The 25,368-nt window shown below is 42.9% G+C and overlaps 1 protein-coding gene across 2 annotated transcripts in view; it reads left to right on the top strand.

Annotated features, from left to right (window-relative positions):
- The window catches only part of CCDC93 (coiled-coil domain containing 93), a 95,926-nt gene that overhangs the window by 49,838 nt on the left and 20,720 nt on the right, over positions 1–25,368 (top strand). For both annotated transcript variants that reach the window (XM_055316173.1, XM_055316174.1), the window contains 8 exons: positions 5,701–5,817; positions 11,682–11,744; positions 15,310–15,383; positions 16,546–16,627; positions 17,023–17,094; positions 18,378–18,431; positions 19,972–20,034; positions 22,752–22,860. In XM_055316173.1, coding sequence (XP_055172148.1) covers positions 5,701–5,817; positions 11,682–11,744; positions 15,310–15,383; positions 16,546–16,627; positions 17,023–17,094; positions 18,378–18,431; positions 19,972–20,034; positions 22,752–22,860 — 634 coding nt within the window. The remainder of the gene's footprint in view (positions 1–5,700; positions 5,818–11,681; positions 11,745–15,309; positions 15,384–16,545; positions 16,628–17,022; positions 17,095–18,377; positions 18,432–19,971; positions 20,035–22,751; positions 22,861–25,368) is intronic.

Here is a 25,368-nt window from a genome sequence, read left to right as displayed (position 1 = left end):
TCTGTCTGATCTCAAATGGATGCCAGTTGCTACTTGGTTTGTGTTGTTATTTGAAGTGTCAGTATGTGCCCAAAGCAAAGTGGTTGTGTATATGAAGTTAATAATTGAACTTCTCCTGATAATAAATAGGCTGAACAAATGACTTCTTAAAAATATACCCAGTTGAAGTGAAATGGAAAGGAATAATTTAAGGGGGGACTGAGGAAAGATACCACATTCCAGAGACCTTGTTGAGATTAGCAGATCATGGGAACCTTAGCAACTGGGAAACACTGACTACTTTGTTAGAAGAATCAGGCCTGAAGTAGAACCAGCAGGATTGCTAATCCATGTAGATATGAGTGTTTCTAATCCCATCAGCGACTCACCGCAGAAAAGTATTCTTACCACGTTAGCATGTGGAGCTAGGAAAAAAATTCAGGACAAAGGAGGAGTTGCCCTCTTGGGAACCTGCTATGACCACAGATAGGAAAAAGGGTTTTGGGGATCCCTGGGTGGCGCAGCGGTTTGGCGCCTGCCTTTGGCCCAGGGCGCAATCTTGGAGACCCGGGATCGAATCCCACATCGGGCTCCCAGTGCATGGAGCCTGCTTCTCCCTCTGCCTGTGTCTCTGCGCCTCTCTCTCTCTCTCTCTCTCTCTCTCTCTGTGACTATCATAAATAAATAAATTTTAAAAAAAGAAAAAAGAAAAAGGGTTTTTTTTTCCAGGAGTGAATTTTTATACTCCTTCTTTCTGGAATGCATTTCTTCACACAAGGTCACAAATATTAGACAAATCATACCCTAAATCTGTAAATGTCTGGAGGGCCAAGATTTCATCTATCATCTCTGTATCTTTGTTGCCTAATGCATAATAAATGCTCACTGGAGGCTGACAAGTGACTACAAGATTGTGCAGGGACTCACCCAGTGGCCAGGAAGGGTGACTTTTCTTCCTAAGAATAAGAAGGGCTCTTCTGTGATGTCATGTGGCTCGACTCCTGGTAGTCTCCTTCTGAGCACTGTGGACCATGCTCTATTTCATTTGCCTGAACTGGTCTCCCAGGACTAGGATGTCTGCTCTCAGTGAGGGCTGGGGTCATTGTACATCCCCAGTGTCTAACATAATAGACTTTTCATCAACATTTGTTGAAGAGAGGAAAAAGGGAAGGAAGATAGAAGAAGGAATAAGAAGAGTTTTCAAAACTCTCTCTGTGGCACAGTTTAGGCTTGGAGAGAATGTGGAGGATAACACCTTTATTTGTGAATGAGTCAGTTTTACCTGACTAGTCTAGAGGTCCAGAGGTAAGGTCTGTGTCTTTTTCTAAATCCTCACTGCCTACCATTGTGCCTCACACAAAATAGGATCTGAGTAAGGGCTAACTGAAGTAAGCAAAGGAAGGTGAGATAGATTTAAAACTGGAATCTGAATTTAGAAATTAAGGAACACTATACATCTGAAGAGAATAATGCAAAATATGTGGGGTTTCTAAAATATCCAGAATTTCTTAAAACCTGAGGGACTGATGCACTAACACAGTAACAGCAAAAAAAAAAAAAAAAAAAAAAAAAGAAGGAGGAGGAGGAGGAGGAGGGGAGGAGGAGGAGGAGGAGAAAATGGTGTCTGCTTTTTAAAAAATAAGTATTTGGGGATGCTTGGGTGACTCAGTCGATTCTCTGACTCTTGATTTCAGCTCAGGTCATGATTTCAGTGTTGTGATATTGAGCCCCATGTCATGCTCTGCACTCAGTGGGGTGTCTACTTGAGATTCTCTCTCCCTCTTCCTCTCCCCTACCCCTGCCTCCTTCATGCACACAATTAATTAATTAACAGATTACCTGTTTATTTACTTTCAAAGAAGGGTTCATCAAGGTGCCAGAAACTGAAGTCCATCTGTTCAGGACAGAGAACTATATCATGAGATAGGGATCTTTCTTACTGACAGCTTTGAGACCATAGTTTAGTGGAGGGGGGGAGGTAATATAGGAGAGATTCCTATTTTAGGAAGAAGGTTGATATGTGGATAACCTTTGGGGTCTCTTTCATTATAAAAGTATATAGTTTTAGCTAAAGTAATCATTTTTTGTTTCTCTTGGGAATTTACTATTTTGAACCAGACTAATATTATTGAATGACATTTAAATCTGGTTCCCCTAACAGTGGAAGTTGTGAATATCTGTCAATTATTAGGAAACATTGAATCTGCACTAGAAGTCATCTTAATCCACACTGTGGTTTTGAAAGCACGTTCTTAATCTGCAATTGTCGAACAAAATTAGATTGGTTCTTTAGCCCTCCCTCCAGTGTAAACACAAATGGAATATTTGTAGATGATTGGCATTCCTTGAGAGATACTGCACTTTTTAGGTAGAAATCAGTTAAGATGCCCCAAGGATTTAAATTATTTTTATGTCAGGAATTTACTATAAAGTTTCCTCTCCTGTTCTCCATCTATCCAACTTTGTCTCGTCCTTCCAGATCCAACTTTGTCATCTTTAATTTCCTTCTCACTGTGGCTCTTAGTGACCAGATTGCCAGATGCTCTAAAGACCTGTTTCTGCCTTTATTCATCTCCAGATTGCTTAACAAAAAATCTGTTTGAAAAATAGAGCTATCAGCTTTCCATTGACTAGTTAAGATTCTTCAGTTCAGCTCTAGAATAAACGATTATATCGGCACAAAAATAACTTCCTGTTAAACAAAGCACTTTGCATAGCACCATCTCTAGATTCAGAGGCAAACAAAGGAAACTACAAATCCATATGAACTATAGGCATGTTCATGTGCATATTATTTTAATTGGGCTAGAGAAATGTCAGATATGGAAATGGCACTTAATGTTCTGATATTAATGTACATTACTGCTTTGCAGATTCAAATTTAAGGGACTGCACTTAACAATGAGAATTGCTACCTATAAATAAGAGAAAGGATTTTGAAAACCCATGTCTACTCAGAGCATATATCATAACAGATACAGTAAGTTTGTATAGTGACTAGAAGGCTCTTTCTGTGCACTGTAAGTATTTTCTCTCTCTGTGTATGGTTCTCTGAATTGCTTGTCTAGTAAAAGAGTGGAATCAGAAAGAACGTTCTTCTCTCAGTGTTATATAAGGGATAGGTGGGCCCACTCCACTGACTGGAGCTCCTTGCTAATAAGGCTGTGGTTGGCACCAATATATGATTCCCAAGTGAGCCAGGCACTTTAAAGTAGTGGTTCTCAAAATTTTTAGTTTCAGGACCTTTTAAGAACTCTTAAAAAAAACTACTGAGGTCTCAATAGCTTGCATATTAATTAATTTTACAAAGAACAATGGTAAATGCTTTATATATTAACATCAAAGCAATGATATTATCACATGACATATGACATCTGGAAAACACTGTATAATCATGAGAATGAGAATGAAAAGAATGACAGTATTATCGTGAAAAAGATTTTGCCCTTTAAGGCCCTTGTGAGGGTCTTGAGGACCATGTGGCTAAAAATTAAATCTATATAGAAAGATTGTAAAGAGAGAGAAAAAAAGAAAGATAGCCAACCAGCCTGGAAACCTTATTTCCAGATATCAAGATAGATACTGATCTTCCTGCAAGAAGCATTCTTCGAAGTGAAGTCAGAGGTCTTGATTTTAAAACAAAGTTGTATGTATGTCAGGTAGGTGAAGAAGCTGGGTGGCAAATGCACTTTTCATTATCTTGGGACCTTGGCCGTAAAGGCAGTTCATCAGCAGGAAAACCTGCTGAAAACTGGAGACGCCATCCAAGCCAGGTCAAAGGTGCAGAACAGCACTGAAGGAGTATGTGCTTGCCCCATCAGACTGGAGGAAGTCTGGAGGGTTAGCGAGACACTGATCCCCTGGAGCCTGCCTGCCCACAACTAAGCCTGGTCCAGAGCCACACCGGCAAGTTGGAGGAGGTCAGGATATTCAAGATAGTCCTGATATCAGGGACATAACCTGGGGATAGTTCTAATGAATGGGGAATTAATTCTATTTCAAATGTCAATAAATCATGAGCTAGAAGGCTTATGTAATTCTACCAGCTAAGTTAAATACTCTGAGGATATGCCAGAGACATGCTGGAAATCAGTGTCCAGGAATGAGTTGGATGTTAAAACCCAAATCTGAAGATGAACTGTAAGAAAAAGCTATTAAATATATAGCAGGCCAAAATGGCCAAATTAATAGCATAATTCAGGGTGACATCGTAAAAGTAAGGAGATATAATTAGTTCATTATAATTCTGTTTCTGACAAGTGATTTGGAAATTGAGAGGGAGTGGTCCTTCCAGTGCCTCCTTTTTTATACTTAAATCATTTTCAGAAACAGTTCTCCCTCCCTAGACTACAGGTGTGGATATCTTAATATGACCAAATTAATTGTATTTTAAAAAATTAACTCCAATTCCCAGAGATTCAGATAAGCTGGAGTGCGTTAGTTGACATTTTCTAAAGTCCCAGGTTTCAAGGCTAGATATGTTCAATACTAAATGCTTAGTCTTTCTAGTTCTTTTATGGCCCATCAGTCCAGGAGATGGAAAGCGATGTTCCTTACTGTTTTATGTAGCCGTATCCTGCTGGTTGTTCCCCACCTCCGGAACCATTAAGCCGCAAAAACTCATCATTTGTTAGTAGTGCTTCTGAATTATTCAGGGAGATCCTTAACCAAAATAAATGATGACTATTACATCCAATTTCTCCTCTTCCCTACTTTCCCATCTCTTTTCCCCTTGGGCAGATCTTCCAGACTTTCAAGCTTATGATCACTTTTAAAACAGGCAGGGAAAATTGCATACCCAAATAGTTGTGTTGCATTTGGGCAGTGCTTAGTCTGAAACATTTTTTACTTCCAGTAAAAAATGGAAATGTGGAAATGGGCATTTGTTTAATAGCGCTCATCCAAGCTTTTTTGTGATCATCTAAGAAGTATTGAAAGGACTCCTGTTAGAATAAGATTGACCTTTTAATTTGTCTTGAGGCTAATGTTTGTATTCAGTGTCCATACCAAGCTACCTCCTCTTTTGCATGGTTTCTCAGTGCTGTTGCTGCATTTACCCAGAAATCTCTCCCTTTGAGTCCTGACAGATCTCTGCTTCCTGCTCAACCCTTTTTCTCCCTCCCCTCTTCACATTCAGTTCAGGAATCTCTTACTGGCCAGTCAGCATCTTCCATCCTTCTCAAATCTATCCTCTGTGAACACCAAAGAGAAGAAATAAGAAATGGTCAAAAGGCAATGGACCCACAGATGGGGAGAAATAAGTCAGTAGGCCATTGCTTTTCATTATAAATGCTCCAGTTAAACTTTTTGATCATATACTTATAGTACTTCAGTGAAAGTGAATCATTTCATCATTCTTGATCACTCCAGAGTGGTCTTACAAAAACATTGATATGACCATGTTATTCTTCTGTTTAAAACCCTTTGATGGTGCCTATTGCCTATGTGATACCAATGTAACTACAGTTATATATTCGTCTGCTTCTGCACACACTGTTCTCTCTGCCAGGAATGTAGGTTCTGTTTGTAAGGATCTTGGTCATTGTGTCAGAATCTTTTATCTGGACATGGGTTTTGCATAGGACCCCATGGCTGCACTGGCCTAGTCGTGACAGGGTGCTGAGTAGTGCTCTGCCCAGGTGGAGCAGGGATGGGTCGGTCTTATGTACACTGAGGTAGGCTAATGAAATCCTTTGGGCTTACTCTCCCTGTTTCCCACAGCAGTCTGAGCTGTCAGCCGAAGAAAGTCCAGAAAAATTAGGAACCTCCCAACTACATCGTCGAAAAGTCATCTCCTTGAACAAACAGATTCTGCAGAAGACCAAACATCTGGAAGAGGTTGGTGTTTTCTTTTTATATTTTAATTCAAGTAAAATGAAACTATTTTTCAAGGGAGAAACTAGTGAAGGAGTGAAGATCTTCATGTTAGAATGAAGGCTCAAGAACAGGAGTTAGCATACGGCAGCCCTTGGGCCAATCCAGCTGCCACCAGTTTTCATAAGTAAGGTTTTATTGGGATACATGCACATCCATTTTCTGTGACTGCTTTCAAGCTCCAGGGGCAGCACTAAGTAGTTGCAGCAGAGACCACGTGGCCCAGAAAGCCTGAAATATTTATTATCTGGCCCTTTCCAAATGTGGCTCACGAAACCTAAAATATTTACCATCTGGCCCAAACTGAAAAAATTTGCCAACCTCTGTTCTAGAAGATCACAATACAAGAATAACATTTATTGATTCACAAATGTTCACTGAACAGTGCTCTATGCAGGCACAAAACTAGCTGTGGAGATGAATGAAGAACAGGTTATCCCTGCTTTCAAGGATCTTAAGGTAGCACTGAGCGAACATATAATAAATACATCACATACAACGTCATTTAATTATAGCTGTGATAAGTGCTTGAAGGAGATATCTAGGAGGCTAAAGTGGAGAGACTTGACTTCAGCTGAAAAGATGAAGAGGTGTTTGCTGGGGAGGAAATCTGTGGAAAGTATGTGGGGGCTTAGGTGGGAATTTATGCAACAACATGAACCAAGACCTAGGAGAGGAAGGGTGCTGTCCAATTTCTGTTTTGTGGCTAGAGAATCGTGAATGATGCAGTTGGTTGGCAAAGTCTAATCAAACAGGACCTCCTAAGCCCTGATAAGATCACTGGAAGCCATTGGAAGGTTTAAGTAAGGGAGTGGCATGATCAGATTTGCATGTTTCATATACCATTCTGTTTGCTGTTTGAGCATGAATTAATTGAACTAACCATTAGGATGCTGATCCAATAGTCTAGACCGTTGATGGCTTTCCACAAATGGAGGAAACAAGATCATTTTTAAGGGCATGTTAGGGCATGGTATTCTGTAACCTTGGTGATGGATGGAACTATTTTAGGAAAACCTCCCTGTATTCATTCCGGAAAGTAGACATAAGAGACAACTATGGAGTTTGACTCAGAAACAGTCAATATAGGATAAAAAGTTGTTACATGCTTTAGTTCCATTGGCAATAAGCTTTAATTAATTAGAAAAGCACATGTGGCAGAAGATTATGGGAATGAATATGGCTTGATTTCCAAAAATATGTGCCACTTGATGTTTTGAACATGTATATTTTTTACGTTTCCAAGTCCCACCTATTCAAAAGATGTTAATACATCAAATGGTCTTGCTCATTTTTTGTTTGAATTTGTTCTATTAGAATTTGTTCTACCATAGTTGAACAAAACAGTAGGTTGGTTTTACCAAAATGCCCTGGATCATAAGCAAAACAAAGATGCAAGGATTGACCGTGTCTTGATTTCAGTTTGATAATTTATTTAGACATTTTAATTCTTAGCTCAGAGCTTATTACTCCTGACCTTTGCCATTGTGATAAGAACCTGAAAGTGATTGGTTCAAAAAAAAACTCATCACAGAATCAAGATGAGCATGAACCAATGATGCTTCTTTACCATAATGTCTTTATCCTCATGAGAGAGGATAGTTTTGAAGATACTGCAGACTCCTTGAGCCCAAAGTATCTGAGCATGAAAAGATGTTTCTCTCCCATTTAAATTTTGGGAGAAAGAGTGCTAAACTTCATTGCAGTGGCAGTCCTGGAATATTCTTTTTTTTTATTTTTTTTATTTATTTATGATAGTCATACAGAGAGAGAGAGTGAGAGAGAGAGAGAGGCAGAGACACAGGCAGAGGGAGAAGCAGGCTCCATGCACCGGGAGCCTGACGTGGGACTCGATCCCGGGTCTCCAGGATTGCGCCCTGGGCCAAAGGCAGGCGCCAAACCGCTGCGCCATCCAGGGATCCCCAGTCCTGGAATATTCTTAGTTCAGCTGAAAGGGCAGTCCTTTCTGACCCTTGGGTCTATTCTGCAGTTGGTCCAGAACTGTGTTTACCATGAGCCTGTTATTTTTCGAGCACACTGCCTATATGTTGCACACTCTGTAAGGGACAGCAGTGATTATTGCTGCAAGTAGTGCTGTTAAGGATGACCAGCATGTGCAGTAGTCCCTGGCCACATAACTAGCTACCTGGATGAGGAAAATGAGATAGGGAGGGAGAGATTTGCCCAGGGTCACATATGAGTTATGAGAGTCACTCATAACCTATGAGTTAGGGGGTCTCAGATGATGATTAGAAGAGAGAGCTCTTCAAGAATGAAATGAAAATATAAACAGGAATGAACTTTTGATGAACCAAAGCTTTATGCAGATATAAGGAATGAAAGATTAAAAAGTTTCTCAAATAAGTGTAGAGGTGAATGTTTTATAAAGATTAAAAACCAGCATCAGCATTTTTGTCAACACTCTTCTGAAAGTGATTTGAGCTTTAAGAATATGCCTTTTTTGCCAGATAACTTACTAATAAACCCATTTTAATTTGCACCATCCAATCAAAAAAAAAAATCTGCAGCCACTGAACTTTGTTACTAAGGTTTAAATTTGAATTTGCTCCTCTACAAAAGGTTGCCTTTTCCTAAGTTTGCCCTTCTACAAAAAAGTTGCTTACCTCTGGGCTTGCTGGTCTGCAGAGTTCTTCACCTTCTAGTAGTTTCTGAATCTGCCAGTGGTTACAGGGGCAGCAGCCAAGCCTCTTGTGCAAGAATCCAGGTCCCTGGAGCTTCAGCCCCAGCTCCTTCCCCCGCCACCCTCCTGGACTGCCTCCCTGGCCACCTCACCCAGCCCTGTACATCCATCTCACACCCACTTCTTGTGGGGCGCTGAACAGCAAGTCATCATGAGAGAGCATATATTCCACACCTGTGTGTGTGTGTGTGTGTGTGTGTAGGTCTGCCACATGCATTTTTTTGTCTCTTTCAATTTTTAATAGCTTCAGCCACTTTAAAAAAAAAACTTATAGGTATTATAGGTATAATACAAGCTCACTGTAAATAAACCAAATAATGTAGAACTATATAAAGATAAAAATGAGGGACACCTGGGTGGCTCAGTGGTTGGGTGTCTGCCTTTGGCTCAGGGCATGATCCCGTGATCCCGGCATCAAGTCCCACATTGGGCTCCCTGCATGGAGCCTGCTTCTCCCTCTGCCTGTGTCTCTGCCTCTCTGTGTGTGTGTCTCTCATGAATAAATAAATAAAATCTTAAAAAAAAAAAGATAAAAATGAAAGTTCCCTCCCCCCCCCCCAAAAAAAATAATAAGTCTCCTTTTTCTCTTTGGAAAAGCCACTGTTTGGGGAGACCTTTGCAAACACATATTTGTCCATTCACCTGGAGAGAATGTGTTGTCGGACTACAAATTCTAGGTTGTTTTCACTTATTCTATTATAGATATCTCTCTGTCAGTAATAATAATGGCTAATACGGACTTTTTTACTAAGTAATTACAAAGTACTTTTCAAAACTAATGCAGTCTTTTCACACAACATCCTTCTAGAGGAGGTACTACTATTATCCTCATTTTATGAATAAGGAAACTGAGACACAGAAGTGTAGTAGTTTTGCCTGTGACCACACAGCTTACTAACGGTGAAACCAAACTTTTATACAGATGTACCTCATTGTTTTGAATTGACTGCATAGTATGACATAGTGTGTATGTACTATAATTTACTGTACCTGTCCCTTCCCCTGTTCATGGGTATGTAGGTTGTTTCAGGGTTTTCCCCCACAACTGCAAATCTATGCTACCATGAACATCTTTGTACAGTTGCCTTTGTGCAAATATGTATTTGTGGAAGATAGATTTTAGAAAGTGGAAGTGCTAGGTCAAAATATATGCATTTTCTATTTTCCTAGAAACCAGCCAATTATTCACCAGTCATTTTACCAATTTATACTTCTACCAGTAGTGTATGAGAGAATCCAAAACCTTTAAATCCAAGAACTCCTGTTCCAAAGTCATACAGGTGGAAAGCAACCAAGATGCACTCATGGCCTCAGTGACAGCCGTAAGGAGAGTCCTAGCCCAACAAAGAAATGGGAGGAGGGGCAAAGCAAGAGAAGGAGTAAAGAGTATCTTGTGGTCTGACAAGGGAATGTGCTGTGGAGGCATAGACTGGAACAAAGCTAGTAGGTAGCTGAGCAGAAACTTGAATTGAGGGGGGAAAGGGGAATCAAGAGAGGGAATGGTAACCCGCTGCTAATTTTGGGGGTAGGTCTAAGGGTTAATAATGAAGAAGAAAATGGGAGTAGGACAATCATGAAGGATTCCAGCAAGATGAAAAGTAAGCTAAGCTATTGGTATATCCCCTGTTTGAGAAAAGATGGCCCCGTGAACTGATAGATGAGAGCTCTTATTAGTTAAATTAATTAAAGAGAAGAGATGAGTCTTCCTTTCTTAGCAAGCTATGTCCTTACCAAGATCCACCCACATGAGTCTTTGTTGTGAAGCCGTCCTTAGACTCCCCAATGAGACAGACTTTTTCCTTGGGCCTCCCCTGGGCCTGGCTCTGCCCCAGCTAGTCTCATACTCTAATCCCTGGTTTACTGGTCCAGATCCTTGCCGGCAAGGACTGTGTCTCGTTCATCAACTCCTCCCACACACCTCATGTGAGTGGAGCATTCAGTAGATGTCAGATGGGCAGCTGGATGGGTGCATTCATGAGAGGTGGGCAGGAATATGGGAAATGACAGGACCCCTTCCTGGAGCCACAAAAGAACTTAAAAAGTTTAACTGCTCATATTTCAAGAGAAAAACTCTCCACAAATATTCTTCTCTACCAGTTATAGGTCAATGAAAGTCTCATCACACAGATGGCCTCCTTTGCAAAGGGAAAAGCCAGAGCCCACCTGCTCCCCTCCTTTATCACTCTTGCTCTCTACTTCAGTTGGCTTCTTGATAGGCCATGTTGGAAATGTAACCATCAGTCATGAAGACTAACTAGAAGCATGGTTTAGAAGCAATGATTTCTGAAGGTGGCATAATTCTTAATGGGTTGCTTACATGTTCAGGGATGGGGCAAGGTATTTTGAAGCAATCACTGAGAGTCTGGATAAGATTTCTCATTGTTAATTTGTACACAGGTAATAGCCAGTCTGATGTCATTTTCTGCCCCTTCCCCTTTTCAAAAGTGGAAATGTACAAACCCTTTGAGCTCTTGATTAATGTTTTCAGATTTCTAAAAGTTCACAAACAGCACAAGGATATATCTTTTAGTGAGGAAAAGAGAAATGACATTTTCCTGATGACAATTTACAATTTTTTAACTTTGAACAGTAAAAGTAAGTCATTTTCTATCTCTTAGTGTTGAAGTCCTGAATTCTGTCTTCAATCTCAGATTGTTGTCAACCAGTTGTATTCTGTGCTAGAATCCCGGGTGCTGAAATGCAGTTTATATTCTGAGTACAGGCACATTGGTTAAGTGAACGGACTATAGCTGTACAGAAAAGTCAGACCTGGATTCGAATCCTGGCTTTATCAGTTAACAGCTGTGAAACTTCCTTTGAGTAACTTAACCCCTCTGAGTCTTTATTTGCTCATCTGTAAAACAAGAAAAATGTCTTCTTCCATCAAATATAAGGATTTAATGATAGGATTTGTGCAGAGTATCTAGTTTGTCACCTAACATGTAGTTGCTCCTAATTATATGAAGTTTTTTTCACTTGTCATCGGCAACCGTTCTGAAATTCCCCCATTGGCTCAGTTACATCTGTTGAATTTCCATTTTCCCATCTGTGATATGGGAATACTACCCACAGCTGTGCTGTTGTGAGGATTGAATGAGAGCAGGTATCTTTTCCCTTTCTTTTACAGCTGCAGGCAAGTCATACCAGCCTACAAGCCAGATACGATGAAACAAAGCAAACTCTGACAGAGGTGAGTAGATTTTCAGAACTGCTTTTGACCTGCACCACTAATGGAATGCCCTGTGTCGTCAGTCTGTGTGGAGGAGTCACCGTCCCCTTCTCAGGACACAGGGCCACCTGGGGATGCAGGACAGACACATGGTGGTAGTCCATGACCCCTGCCATCAGTTTATCCATGCTGCCATGTTTAAAAGCCTCTGATCTTGGCAGGAGACCTTGCCATGGGCCCTGAGGCCCAGGAAGGGCTTTCTGAGGGAGGGCAGCCTGATGGGCAGAGCGAGGACTACATAGAGCTTGAAGTTCTGCCCACGGAAAGTGGGCCCTGCTCCTCTGCAGCCTACAAACAGCAGATTGTAGAGTATCTTCAAAATACTGAAGTCCTAAAGAATGAGAAGGTTTCTTTTTATAAGATAAGAGAACTATAGAGGGCTGTAACTGGTTGTTCAGGATTGCTGGTTTTCTCCTCTGAGGGATGGGGGAGAAGGTCTCAGGAGGAGGAGGGCGGTGGGTGTATTTCAAACCACATGATCTCTCTAACCTGGATTTCGAGTGTGCCATCTCCCATCAGTGTTACAGTGTTGTTTACCTCCCACTTCTCATTGCCTAGGCAACCAGGCCAGGGAAACAAATGCTTTTGATGCCAGCTCTGTGAGGAGGGAAGTGGAGATATTTCTGTCTCATGTTTCCATAGAAAGCTATCCTCATCTGGATCTGGAAAGCTCTCTCCATTGTGATTTTGGTACTTGAGCTCTGGCTGTCCTCTACAAGGGCCTCATACGGGGAGGGGGGGTGCTTGTACTTTGTGAACCATATGGAAACAGGACTGATCTTCAAAGGCCTCTCTGAAACTAAGGCAGTCCCCTCTTCTCTTTAAATTTCACATTCTTGTTTCTGTAGCAGTATGTAACACTCAGTTCACTGCCTTGCTGTCAGCCTGACAAAACTTTTTAATTCTGACCTGGGCTAGTCACTTCAGTTCTTGTCGGAATGTTTGAAAAGGGCAGGCAAAAGAATGGGAGTTAGAATGAATTTTTTTTCCTTCTTTCCAGAGATGTCTGTGTTGCATTTAGACAGAGGAGCTTTCTTTTACACTGTTCGGGGGCTACATTCCTATGGGTTGGATGGCAGACTCCTGGGGTGGAACCCCTGCTGTTGTCTAAATGTTAATGCCACAGAGTGCCTGGCATGAAGTTTGCCAAGTCATGGATCAGTCTTTGTATGACCATCTGGGAAAGATTACAAGCAACACGTCTTGATATCAATTTCCTAAGACAGTTACATGCCTTAGGATATAAATCCTAAGTGGCTATGAAGTAATTTTCTTTGTATTAAACACTAAATCAGGTATTTCTTGAGCTCTTTTCATGTGCTGGAAAGGTAGGGAATGTAATTTAAGTCAACAATAGGAGATAGTCTTATCCTCAACAAATAATAGCAGTTTACTGGGCCACGTGTGCCGGGTGTGCTCTGGGCACCTCACTTGTACTGGTCCCCTGACCTTCCGTAACAATGCTAGCAGTGCGGGTAGCATCCCTGTTCTGCAGATGGGGACACAAAGCCATGCAGAGGGTGCCAGAATCCCACACTGGCTGTCTGGCACCTGAAGACCTCTCCAAGAGCTCACTATCCAGTAAGGCAGTCATACTAAGTCCCATCTAGGAAAATGGGAAGATGTCCCAAACTTCATGTTTAGCAACTTCTGAAGTAGCCTGACTGGTCAGAACACTGAAGACCAGACCCCCAAATAAGTAATGAACCTCACCTTTGGGCCTCAGCCTCCTTATCTGTTCAAGTCAAGGATTGGGCAAAACGAGCACTCTGACCTCTCTCCCCCCAGTGTGCCCTGGTTCACCTTCTCAGCGATACCTGCCCTCCCAGGGTAACCTGGTGGCACTGAAAAATAGAGAAGACATTGAGTAAAGTATAACAAGGCAAGGAAGGCCAAGGACAGGTGACAGCACATGACACCTGCAAGGAGACTGTGTGCCCGTATATTGGTGGGCTCCCCGGTTCTAACCTGTCCACTTTTCAATTTCAGCAATCACAACTTGAATTTCCCGTGTGTGAGGTTGATTCTTTGTAGTATATGCAGTATTCTCTCCCATTTCTCTAAGGGCATTAATTGTGTTTCAAGTTTTTCTTGATCTATAAACCATTTCTTCAGATCAAAATTCATTTGTTCAGTTTTCTTTCTCATTTGTGGTTTTATCTTTCTTCAGATGTTTGATAATTCTTGGTGGTATGCTTATCTTTGATTCTGAAACTTCCTGTTACCAACTGTGTGGATTCTCTATCCATTTCATGCAGCCTGCCCCCATGTGATTATTCTGGAAGTGTGGTTCTACTGTTGGCTGAAATCAGCCAGTAGTAAGTGGTACTTGGGGCCTGGGCACTCCACCTTTCTCCTGGATCTTGCTGATTCTGGGAGCCTGCCTGCCTCTGGGGTTTGAACTCCAGCTCTCAGTCAAGGGAGCCAGGCTTCACTGCATAGCTCAGCTGGCTCTCCTACTGAGATGCCAGCCCTGCAGACATCCTTTCTGTGTCTACTGATCCTACACAGCAGGCCTCCTCAGCCCTTCCTCTCTATTGGCCATCTTCTTGTCCCTAAGGTACCTGCTTCTGTGTTTGAGGGTAATTGAGTTTTTTTAGGCCTTCAGGCAAGAAGGGCTGATTGCACCTTCTGCTCTTCTGTTTTCAGCTAGTTCCCTTGGAGGTTTTTTGACTTTTTTTTTTTTTTTTGGAGTGGTAACATAATTCACAGGGTTCAGAATTCAAAAAGTACAAAGGTTGTACCACTGTAACCCAACTATATAGTTACCATCTCCAGAGGGTAATCAGTCTTTTGTGATTGTTTTCAGAAATACTATATGCAGATACAAGTAACATATATATCCTTTATACATGTATACATTCAGTGTACACATTCCCTTACACACCTTGGAAAAACATGGAATCGATGTTTTTTATACATTCTTCCAGCTAACAGTAGATACTAGAGATCATAAAAGAACTGCTCTAGTCTTCCTTTTTTTTTTTTTTAGCAGCTTCACATTCTGTGATACCACTGTATACCTTAAAAATGGAAATCTGAATTTCTTTAAAATTTCTTTTTTTAAACCCTGACTCAGAAAAAGAAAGTGAAATTATTCAAGAAGATGGATTTAACCCTACCCCTGCTAATAGCCATAACAATGGTATCGGGGAATTTCAGCCAGGTCTGTCTCTCATAGCCTCATTTTATTTCCCCCTGCCTACAGATCTACCAGAAAGCACCTGCTCTCAGCATCACTTTTGGCTTTCCACCCATTTGCTGTTGTGATTTAAAGCTATTGCCTAGGTTTCTTTTACCAACAGAATGTGTCTAAACGGGTCTGATTTTGACCTTACCATGTTGTACTCCCCACCCCCATCCTATTTCTCTTGCCCACCTATTTACTCAGTGTACAGCCAGATCCGGTGAGCTTGGCCAGCTGCCAGAAGTGGGGCACAGATGTGAGTCGAGGGAGGGAGGACAGAAGTTTTCACTCTTCTGTCCTCCAAGTCCCTACCAATAGCACCTCCTCTCTCTCCCTCAGCTGAAGAGTTACAGTGAGAAACTGGACAAAGAACAAGCAGCCCTGGAGAAGATAGAATCCAAAGCTGATCCAAGGTAAGAGGTTTCAGCATGTTTATTTTCTCCTTGAAGTAACTCTGTCAGTGCCTCGTGGTTTATTTTGTTTGAGCACAGGACTAAGGAACCAAGGATCATTGCTTCCACCCCCATGCAGGTCATTTCCTTTCACACGCCTGAGCCACGCCTGGTCACTCCCCATTGCTCGAGCACATGCCAACATGTTGGGCTGCACTGAGCCGGCCACCTCCTTCTCCTGATTTCCCTTGGGAGCAGAAGCAGCACACTTTTAGCTTTGCTTTTGCTTTTTTTAGTTTTCTGTTTTTAAGAGCCAAATAGTACATCCACAAAACAAAAAGGCATGTCAGCCCTGTACCCAAGCCACCCAGGTCTCCTCCCTGGAGTCAACCCTTGCTACCAGCTTTTTTACTGGTAACACTTCAGCCCTGCCTCTTTGGATTAAAGGTACAGTTTTGTGGGTTGTTGGGTTTTTTGTTTTGTTTTGTTTTAAACCAAGAAACAGCTGCTGGGCTTTTTTTTTTTTTTTTTATTATTAATCGTCTTTAACAACTTAAATTACACATAAGACACACTTACATTTGACCTTTTTTAGCACCAAAGCAGTTAGGTGGTTAAGTATCACTCCCTTGAATGATACTTTACATCATAAAAAGCTTCAGGCACAAATTCGGCAGTCTTAGATTTGAAGGACATTTTTAGCAAAGAAATACCCACAGATTACTTGGCTTTATAATTAGAAACCCTTCTTTCAGGATAGAGAGCAAAGTACTGTCAAATACTTGACATTTTTATTTTCAAATTAATTCTTTTAATGACCCTGAGCAATTTGTTCCCTTTTTATGGAAATTAGAAATGGTTTGTGATACTGTCTGTGTTCCGAGTACTGTTGAATAATCAATGCCAAGGAGATCCAGGACTCTTGAAACTCATTGATGTTTCTGCAGTTGACATTTTAATTCTGGATTCTGTGATGTTTGTTTGTTTGGATGTGGCCTGATGGACTTGGATATATAAATGAGTGATAATGTCAGTTAAATAGTAGTCATTATCATTTGTGGAGAACCCATTAGACACCCTTGGGAGAGACAAAGGAAATTAAAAGTTGGGGACTTTATTTTAGCTGTGATTCATAAAATCATAACGGCTTTCCATATGTCATTGTTTGGTCTTCTCTCTTTAGTATCCTGCAGAACTTGAGAGCACTCGTAGCCATGAATGAAAATCTGAAAAGTCAGGAACAAGAGTTTAAAGCACATTGTCGAGTAAGTGTTGCCTGATGTCAGCAGACCTTGAACCAAGACTCATGTGAAATCTCTTACCTTACTTCCACTTGTCCTGTCATGGCATCCTACTCAGGTGCCATGGAAAAAGTAGATTCATGGAGCAGCTCTGTCAGTTGCCTAAGATGAATAGGGTGCTATAGTAAGTGGCCCCCCAAGGGCACTGGAAGTGAGTTAGATTAGTGACTGGGCATGCCAGACTCCAAATTGAGAGCACAGTCTAACAAACACTGTTTTCTGATTTATAGACATACATATATTTAAAAGTCTTATTAAGTGTGACTTTTGCTCCTGGTGGTCCAGCAGAGGGGTGGTGCAGGCACAAGTCCATTTACTAGCTTGTCTGAGTTTTATAAATGTTCATTTTGCTTTTAAAGGAGGAGATGACACGGCTGCAACAGGAAATTGAGAACCTGAAAGTTGAGAGAGTGCCAGGCGGAGATGAAAAGGTAAGTTCAGGCTCTTAGAGGAGTCTTCAAGACTGTTAGGTGCTGTTGTGCCTTATTGGTGGAAGGATTTCTGGAGGACTACCCAGCAAAGAGACTGATGCTAAAAAGGACCGGCCAGTTTCCCATAACCTGGGCCTGTGAACACACATTTCTTAACTGTTTCCATCACAGGATTTTCTTAGGTTTCCATCCCTCTCTTTTCTCTTGCAAGGGTAGGTAAAAGGCAGCAGTGGGGGCATGCACAGCAGACAGGAATAACTACATTCCAAGCCTGACCTTTCCCACCACTTAGGGAAGGGGTATTTCTAAGAACCTTCTGAGCTCAGTTTCCTGTGCAGCCTTTCTCTAATTGTTGTACCAATTAATTCATTTCATCCTCTGCTCCTGCCTAGGGACATGTTCCACCCCTGAAAGGCAGCAAGCAGTAAGCAGGAAATAAGATCTAGTGTCAGAGCTCCAGCAGCACCGGAGCATTACTGAACTTATGGAACAGTTCAGACCAGCTGCCCTCAGGACAGGACAGAGGACTTGCTCTTCCAAGGAGCTAGTGTGAATTGCCATTAAAAGTTAAGTTAAAACACAGGCCAGAAAGAAAAGCATTTCTCTCGCCAAATAAGATTGTAGAGATTACCATTTTGTTTTCCCTTCTCAAAGCTCATTCCCTGAGAGCCTTGTGCGGAAGCTGTGTGAGCTGGACGAGGCCTCAGGTTGGCGCGTTGGCCGAGCCCTCTGCCTTGAGAACTCCACCTCAAGGCTCAGGGAGGGGAAAAGACCGCTTCAGACCAAGCAGCACCCATCCACATGCCCTCCGCTCGGGGACCCTGACCCTGGCTGTGCAGGACATATGTCTTGGAGGTGCCTCAGCAGTGGTAGGACAGGACTAGCACGGAGTATTAGCAGAGTCTGACTGAGCAGGGCAGTGGTGCCCCAGGACCATCATCACACACATAGCCAGCCTTTCTGGTTGTTTCTAAAACTTTGAGCCTTTGGGTCTCAAATCATCAGCCTGTCAGCCTCTGAGTTTGTACAAATTAGACTTTCAAGATCCTATTCCTCTTCTTAGCAATCACATCTTGTTAGAGGGACTATTACATCCAAAGACAGTTGCAGTTTAGCTTGTTCATGTGTGACACACATTTAAGAACAGTTTAAAATCTGGGGCCCAAAGAGGTGGTCAGTGAACTAACTCCCACCCCACCCACACCCCTTCCTACATGCAGAACCATAGCTTCTGTCCCATTTGCCTTACTCAGTCAAGTGTTTGTTACTTTTCATCATTTCAGACCCTGTCTGCTGGAGAGCCACATGGTACCCTAACCCCTGTGATGACTCATAATGTAAGTACCAACCCATTCTCAGGACTGCCATTGTCCTCTGTGGGAGTGGCAACCAACTTTGTACCCTCCCCTGACACTTTCTCATGCCTACTTTAATTTTCTCTGTGACCACCACTTCGTGTGCAGGCTTTCAGGGGCACTGTCTCATTGTCCTCACAGAGCCCCTCAGATGGAAGCAGGTTCTCCCCAGGGATGGCCCTGAAGGCCACCATTCTGGTGGGTTTTCTCCCAGCACTTTGTGTGAGCATTCTCTGTCTGCTCTGGCATCTCAGCTGAGGAGAGGAGAAGCCTGCATTGGCCACACATGCTGGTCACAACACATAGGCTGTTGTGAGGGGTAGAGGTGGGGCAGGGGGGAAGACTCTCTTTTGTACTTTGTTCCAAGGTCCACAAACTGTAAAGGGCCAAATAGGAATTATTTTCAGCCTTGTATGCCAACCCCACTATAGCACCCATGCTCAGTATGTAAATGAAAGAACATGGCTATGAAACTTTATTTACAAAAATAGGCAGTGTGGTCATTTTGGCCCAAGAGTTGTATGGTGTAGCTCATGGACAGTAGTTTGCTGACCCCTGTTGTGAGTTAAACCATTGCTCCCAGAACTCCAACAAACATCCAGGAGAAAGAAAAAAAAGCAAAAGAAGAGCAAAGCAGGACAGCCTGTAAACATTTGCCTCTTTTAATGTTTGCCTCTTCCCTTTGTCCCCTCAGACTCCACTAGAGAATGAGCTTCAGGACTCCTGTAGTACAGTCGTTGGGTTGGTGTGCAGCTGAGCCCTGTGGAGGAGGCTGACTGTGCGTGTGTGTGTGTGTGTGTGTGTGTGTGTGTGTATATGTGTACGTGTACACACACGTGCTTGGGGTGAAGACACCTCCCACCCATTTTGTAGCTTTCTTTGATGGCAGCAAACCATCTAGCCATGTCTCTTACCTCTATGAGTTCAGTGAGAGCTAGTTTCTTCCTCATAATTCAGTGCTGTCCAAAAGAAGTTTCTGCAGTGATGGCAGTGTTCTAGATCTACCCTCTTCAGTGCGATAGCCACTAGCTCCTTGTGCCTGCTGAGCACTTGAAGTGTGGCTATTGCAATCAAGAAACTGAATATTTAAAAATTTCAGTTAATGTAAATTTAATAAATAACCACACATAGCTAGTGGTTATCATGTTGGAGAGAGTATCTCTAAGTAGAAACAAGAAAGCAAACCAGCATCACTGTAAATGTGGGGACAAAGAACAACAGATTCTTAAAGTAGTAATTATCTCCTTATCATCATAGTTTTTTGGGGGGAGTACATAAATTCGGGCGGTACTTAAGAACACCAGATTCTGCCTAGACCCCAGAAGAAGGAAGAATTGTTTAAAGTGAGGTGAAAGAGTCTCAAGGGTCTCACAGGACACAGACCCTAAACTTGGCCATTTGAGAAAAGAAATTTGGGGCCTCAGAACGGAGAGGTATGATAAAAATATTTAGTTTCAAAACTCTTCATTGAGGAATCAAAGTTTCCTGCTCTTAGATAATTGTATCCTTTTCCAATTTTTAGGAAGACCTAGACAGACGGTATAACATGGAGAAAGAGAAACTTTACAAGATCCGTTTACTACAGGTAAGTGAAAGCAAGAACAAAAAAATACATAAATACAGCTACATATGGGTATCTGTAGAGAGCTAGAAGTCTTGGTATCTAAGAATGACTGATACGGAGGCTGCTATTTGTCAGCCTTCTGTCTGGAGCGTAACTATGTGATTTAAGATGTTGACAATAACATCTGACATCGGTATCTTATTTTCACGGTCATCTCGATAGATTTGATCCCCACCCTGGGTGGACAGTAGGTATTAGCTTCATTTACTAGATGAAGAAATTGACTCGTATCAGTTAAGTACTTGTCCAAAGTTAAGCAGCTGGTAAGTGGCAGAGCCAGCATTCAAATTCCAATGCTCTTGTCTAGTACTGTTCCTCTAAAATTACGTGCCCATTTTAGCTGTCTTATTTGATAACCTTGGAGGTTTATAAGAAAGCCATCAGATATGGAGGAAGTAGGTTTTAAAGTTGGTTCCAAAACTAAAGTCATATAGAGTCAAAATTACTTCGTAAAATCCCTTGCATTGCCAGGATCTTGCTCAGGGAAGCTCAGAAGCCCAGGGTTAACTCATGTGTTCTTTGCTTTGTGCCTTCTTCCTGTTCTCTGGGAAGAGAAAGCCAGGCTTTCCCAGGGCTGCAGAGGCCAGTGAGCCTCTGTTTCTCCTGTCTCTGGCTCTTGCTTACTCTGCTGAGCTGTTTGGTTAAATTCAGGTACATCAAATTTGCCCTTAAAACAGGGACACTGTTACTGTTTAAAGAAACTGAATTAAATAAAATCAGGAAAATGCAGTTGTATACTTGGAAACTTTGTGGCTGTGTGCTTCCTACATGTATATTCACTGTTGCATTAGGTAGGTATCAGGAGTAGTAAATGGGATGGCCCATCTTCTGGGAGCTGGCCAGCTATTTGAGAACCAGGATATGTCTATATACATCAAAGTATGAGGGAGTCAATATTATGCAATGCCTGTTGTGGTTGTGGGCAGCCTCAGACTCGCCAGAGGGAATGTCCAGTAAAACCATAAGCCTGCTGAGGCCGTGAGCCAGAGCGGGGGCCATGGGCAAGTGTGGAAACCACCTGGCACACAAGAGATTGAGAAACTGTATCTGATGAGACTTAGCATCAGTTGGGTCAGAGAAACAGAGGAGTCAAGGATGGTGCTTGAGTCTCTGACTCAGGTGGAAATACTTATATTATTCATTGAGGAAAAAGCATTAAAAAAGAATAGAGTTTAAGGGTGTATGTGTGTGTGAATAGGAATATTATTGAGATCTGTTTGGGACTCTTAAAAGTTGGGGCACTTCACCAAGTAGCGATGCCCAAGAAGTGATTGGGTGTCAGGCCTGATGCTCAGAATAGCCTGGGCTGGAGATTTGGGTATCAGCACTATGTAAGTGGTAACCATGGGGTGAAATCTGTGTGAGGACAGGCAGAGGAAATGGAGGAACCCTCCAGTGCAGTATTTGGAGGCATGGGGAAGCCAGGGTCTTATGGAAGCTGAGCAGAGGGTCCAGCAGAGAGAATGGTAACTTTTGCTAGAAATCAAGAAAGCTAGAAGCTGACAGTTATCCAGGAACTGTATCCCAGAGAAGGTCTGCAGTGACCTTCATGAGAGCTGTGTGGTAGGTGTTGGGAGAAGCCAGTTGCCAGTGGAGAGAAGGATGACTGCAGGGTGTGGGGGCAGCTCCAGGACCTGGGGGTCATGGCTTTCAGGAAGATGGGCTGTTGTTGCTGAAGAAAGAGGCTGTTAGCTGGAAGGCAATCAGGGCTTAGGAAAGGGCTTTTGAGGGGTGAGGGACTTGGCCTATCTAAATGCTGGTGAGAAGGGGCCAGTAGAAAGGGAAAGGTGAAAGATGCAGTGAAAACACTGAATAATTGTATCTTAAGATTCCTGGAAAAACAAACAAATACAGGAGTCAGAGCCTGAGTACCCAGGGGGTGTAGCCTTGGCCAAAAGGCGAACATTTTCCCCTCTGACCAGAGCCACAGAGACCCTACTTTGGGATTGGTGGCCAGAGCCGATGGTGGGTTTCTCACCAGGAGGCTCGTTTTTTCCCAGTACTTAGAGACCCACACATGCTGTTGTGAGCAGGGCAGGCCAGAGAGTGAGATGGGATGGCACAGAAGGAAGGCAGTGCAGAGAGCCCACTAGTCCTGGCCCATGAATGTCAGCAGCAAGTGGTGTTGGAGCTCAGCCACACCATACTGCTCTGCTGCCACAGGTGCCATCAGTGGCCAGTTTGGCTGCTGTACCCCTGGTCCATGGTAGGGCGAAAGTGCTAGAAAGGTGCTATAGGAGTAAATTGTAGGAGTTTTTCAATAGGTGAAGGAATTTGGAATTTCTATGGAGGCAGCAGGATGGCATCAGTTCCTAGTCACCTGGGAGGCCTTCTTTTTCATTCCCATCCCCACCTGGTAACGGAAGAATCAGCTACTCTAGAGTCCTTTGGAGTTGAGGGCTGTCCATAGAAGCCCTTCCCGCTTAGAGTCATCCTTCCCTAGCTGTTCATTTGCCGCCCTCTCTGGTTCTGCTTCATAGCCACACACACCTCCTCCTTGTGTTTCAAAGTGGGAGGAGAGTGCTTCAGAATCTGAGATGGGGACCTCAAGCCAACAGCAGATTTTTGGGGTATGTGGTTGTGCTCAGAAGGAAGTGGGGAGTAGTATTTTGACCCCCCTGAGAACATGTGAGACATTTTACCAAATACTATTGTCTCCCCCTTTCTTTTGCATTTAGGCTCGAAGAAATCGAGAAATAGCAATTTTGCATCGAAAGATTGATGAAGTACCCAGCCGAGCTGAGCTAATACAGTATCAGAAGAGATTTATTGAACTCTACCGCCAGAGTAGGTGCATCAGCCACAAACACTCTTGAGACTGGTCCTGGGAGGCACAGGAGGCGAGGGTTCTTCCCGCGTGAGAGTGGTGGATTGTGCATCGTAGCACAGTTGCTGAAAGCCACCACCAGAAGGGGCTCCCTGTCATCATCAGGCACACTAGGTGCTCATTCCACACGGCGCGCTACTAAGTGACCCTTTACCCTAGGAGCAGCGCTGGAGTGTCCTGCTCCCCTCCCTGTAGACATACTGAGCTAAGTGAGCTCTTAGCATAATGTTTCAAACCCGCCCTCTTCCTGGGCAACCGTTTGGCTCACTGAGCTCCCCATCCACTTTCCACCCTCACACAGGACTGAGCATGAGCACTCCATGTTGTAGCATCTCTCGATCAATCCTCATTCATTGTTCTTCTGTATGAACTTTCTTGCCCATGTGGTCCTTGACTTTGACAGCACTGTAATCCAGGACCAGGCCTCCCTCAGCCTAAATCAGTGAGCTCGTCTTGTCAGGTTCACTATGGCTCTCAAAGTTGTCATTGCTTCTCTGTTCCCGCTGCTGTTGTGATAGCTGTGCTTACTTGTGTCATAGCTCAGCTGACTGACCATTAGCTGGTCTGTATAGCCTTGTCTGAGTCCCTCACCCACCAGCCTCTCATGTTCTCTCTCTCTGCTCACCAGTCTTCAGGAGCTCCCCAGGCCTACCAAAGAAAATATCTCCTTATTAGCTCCAGAACCTCCCCAATCTAAGTGGCCTGCCTGGAGGCACCCTTTCCTTCTCTGAGCCCACATTTCAGCTTCCCCAGTCCACACACTAAGCCTCGCACACCATGTACTTTGACATACATCTTAGGCCTTGACTCCTCTTGTTACCTGTGCTTGGGACCCCTTCTCAACTCTGTCAGACCCAACTCAGATCTAGTCTATAAACAGGTCCTAGACTACCACCCCTTCTTCTAGGTTCCGACTCATGCATATGCCCTGGGTACCTCCAACTCAACAGATACAAAACTAAATTCAGCCTCCCTACCCCATTTATCCTCTTGGTCATGGGGATCACTGTCGAGCTGCTCTTCTGGTTCTTTTTGCAAGTAATGGTCAGGTCCGTTTCTTCTGGACTACTGCTATAGCCACCTTCTCATCATGGCCCAGAGTCTGCACTCTTGTCTGAGAGATCTTTTTCAAACAGAAGTTTGATCATTTTACACTCTTGCTTTAAAAGCTTTAATGTTTGGTAGCTCTCCATAACTTGTGGATGATCTTCAGAATTCTAATGACACTGATCAGAGTCTTGCATCAGGCAGGCCAGCTTCCCTGGCACTTCCCCAGCGCTCACCCCTCTCGTGATGACGTCTGCATTTTGGCCTATGAGCTGGTCCCCAGGTCCATAATGCCACTGTCCTACAATTCCACGTGTCAGACTCCATCAGTTCTTCCAAAATCCCCCTTAGATTTTGCCTTGGGCTCTTGGCCTCTCCAACATCCTTCCTGGCTCAAGCCAGAGCAGTATCCTTACTCTGGTTGGAGCCATGCTTCCTTTCACACCTACTCCCATCCTGATGTTTTATACAGCCTGGAGCTTGACTCAGATGGTGAGGGGCAGGTATCAACTGTGGCAGCTTCCCATAAGAAAATAATTTCTGCCTTTACTTAAATTTTTCCCCTTAATTCTGTATTCCTGCTACTTTCCAGCTTTTAACAATAATGATGTTTTGCATCTGTATATTTCACAGTAAATTTGACACATGTTTAAGTCCTTTTGACAGGACATTTTTACACCAAAGAAATCTTAAGTTACACCAAAATATCTATATCATTTTCATTATTATTGTTGGCAGATATTTTCAGCCCCCACCCAGTCCTTGATCTGGATAGAGGAAGGGTGACAGGCACATTCCTGAGTAGCAAAACTAAATATTGATTGATGGCAGTGATTTTCAACCTTGGCTATATATTGTAATCACCCAACCCCACCTCCAGAAAAAAATCTCATTTAATTGGTCGTGAGATTTTAAAAATTCCCAGGCTATTCTGTGTTTCAGCCAGGCTTGAAATCCACTGTTCTAAAGCTAATATTTTATATTGAGTAGTTCATGTAGTGATTTTTATACAAATCAGACATTTTGATATGGGAAGCATTTTAAACTATTGTCTCAAAATACCTGAATCAGGTTATTAATTTCTGTTACCAGATGTGTACAGCAGTACTGTCAGCCCCCACCCGTCTTTGAGCTGCACTGCTAGGGGGAGACACAGTATCACTAGGTAGTAAAATTAAAAGTTGGCTGATTAGCTTAAAGAGGTTTAAATGTTAGTGGTAGTTGCCCAAGGAAACTACAATGCCCACAGCCTGTTCTGCTTCTCTCCTCCCCAACTCCTGCTGCTCCAGAGGGAACCTGTGTTCAGGGAGCAAGAGCCACTGGGAAAGCAGATTCCCCCTGTTGTCTGGACAGTGCCTTTTGACCATTAGACATCAGGATCTTTGGCTACAGCTAAAATGGAGGGCTCAGTTTAGGCCCAA

This window comes from Nyctereutes procyonoides, unplaced genomic scaffold (genome assembly GCF_905146905.1).
Source record: "Nyctereutes procyonoides isolate TBG_1078 unplaced genomic scaffold, NYPRO_anot_genome, whole genome shotgun sequence".
Lineage (NCBI taxonomy): Eukaryota > Metazoa > Chordata > Mammalia > Carnivora > Canidae > Nyctereutes > Nyctereutes procyonoides.
This window is presented reverse-complemented; position numbering and strand designations above follow the sequence as displayed.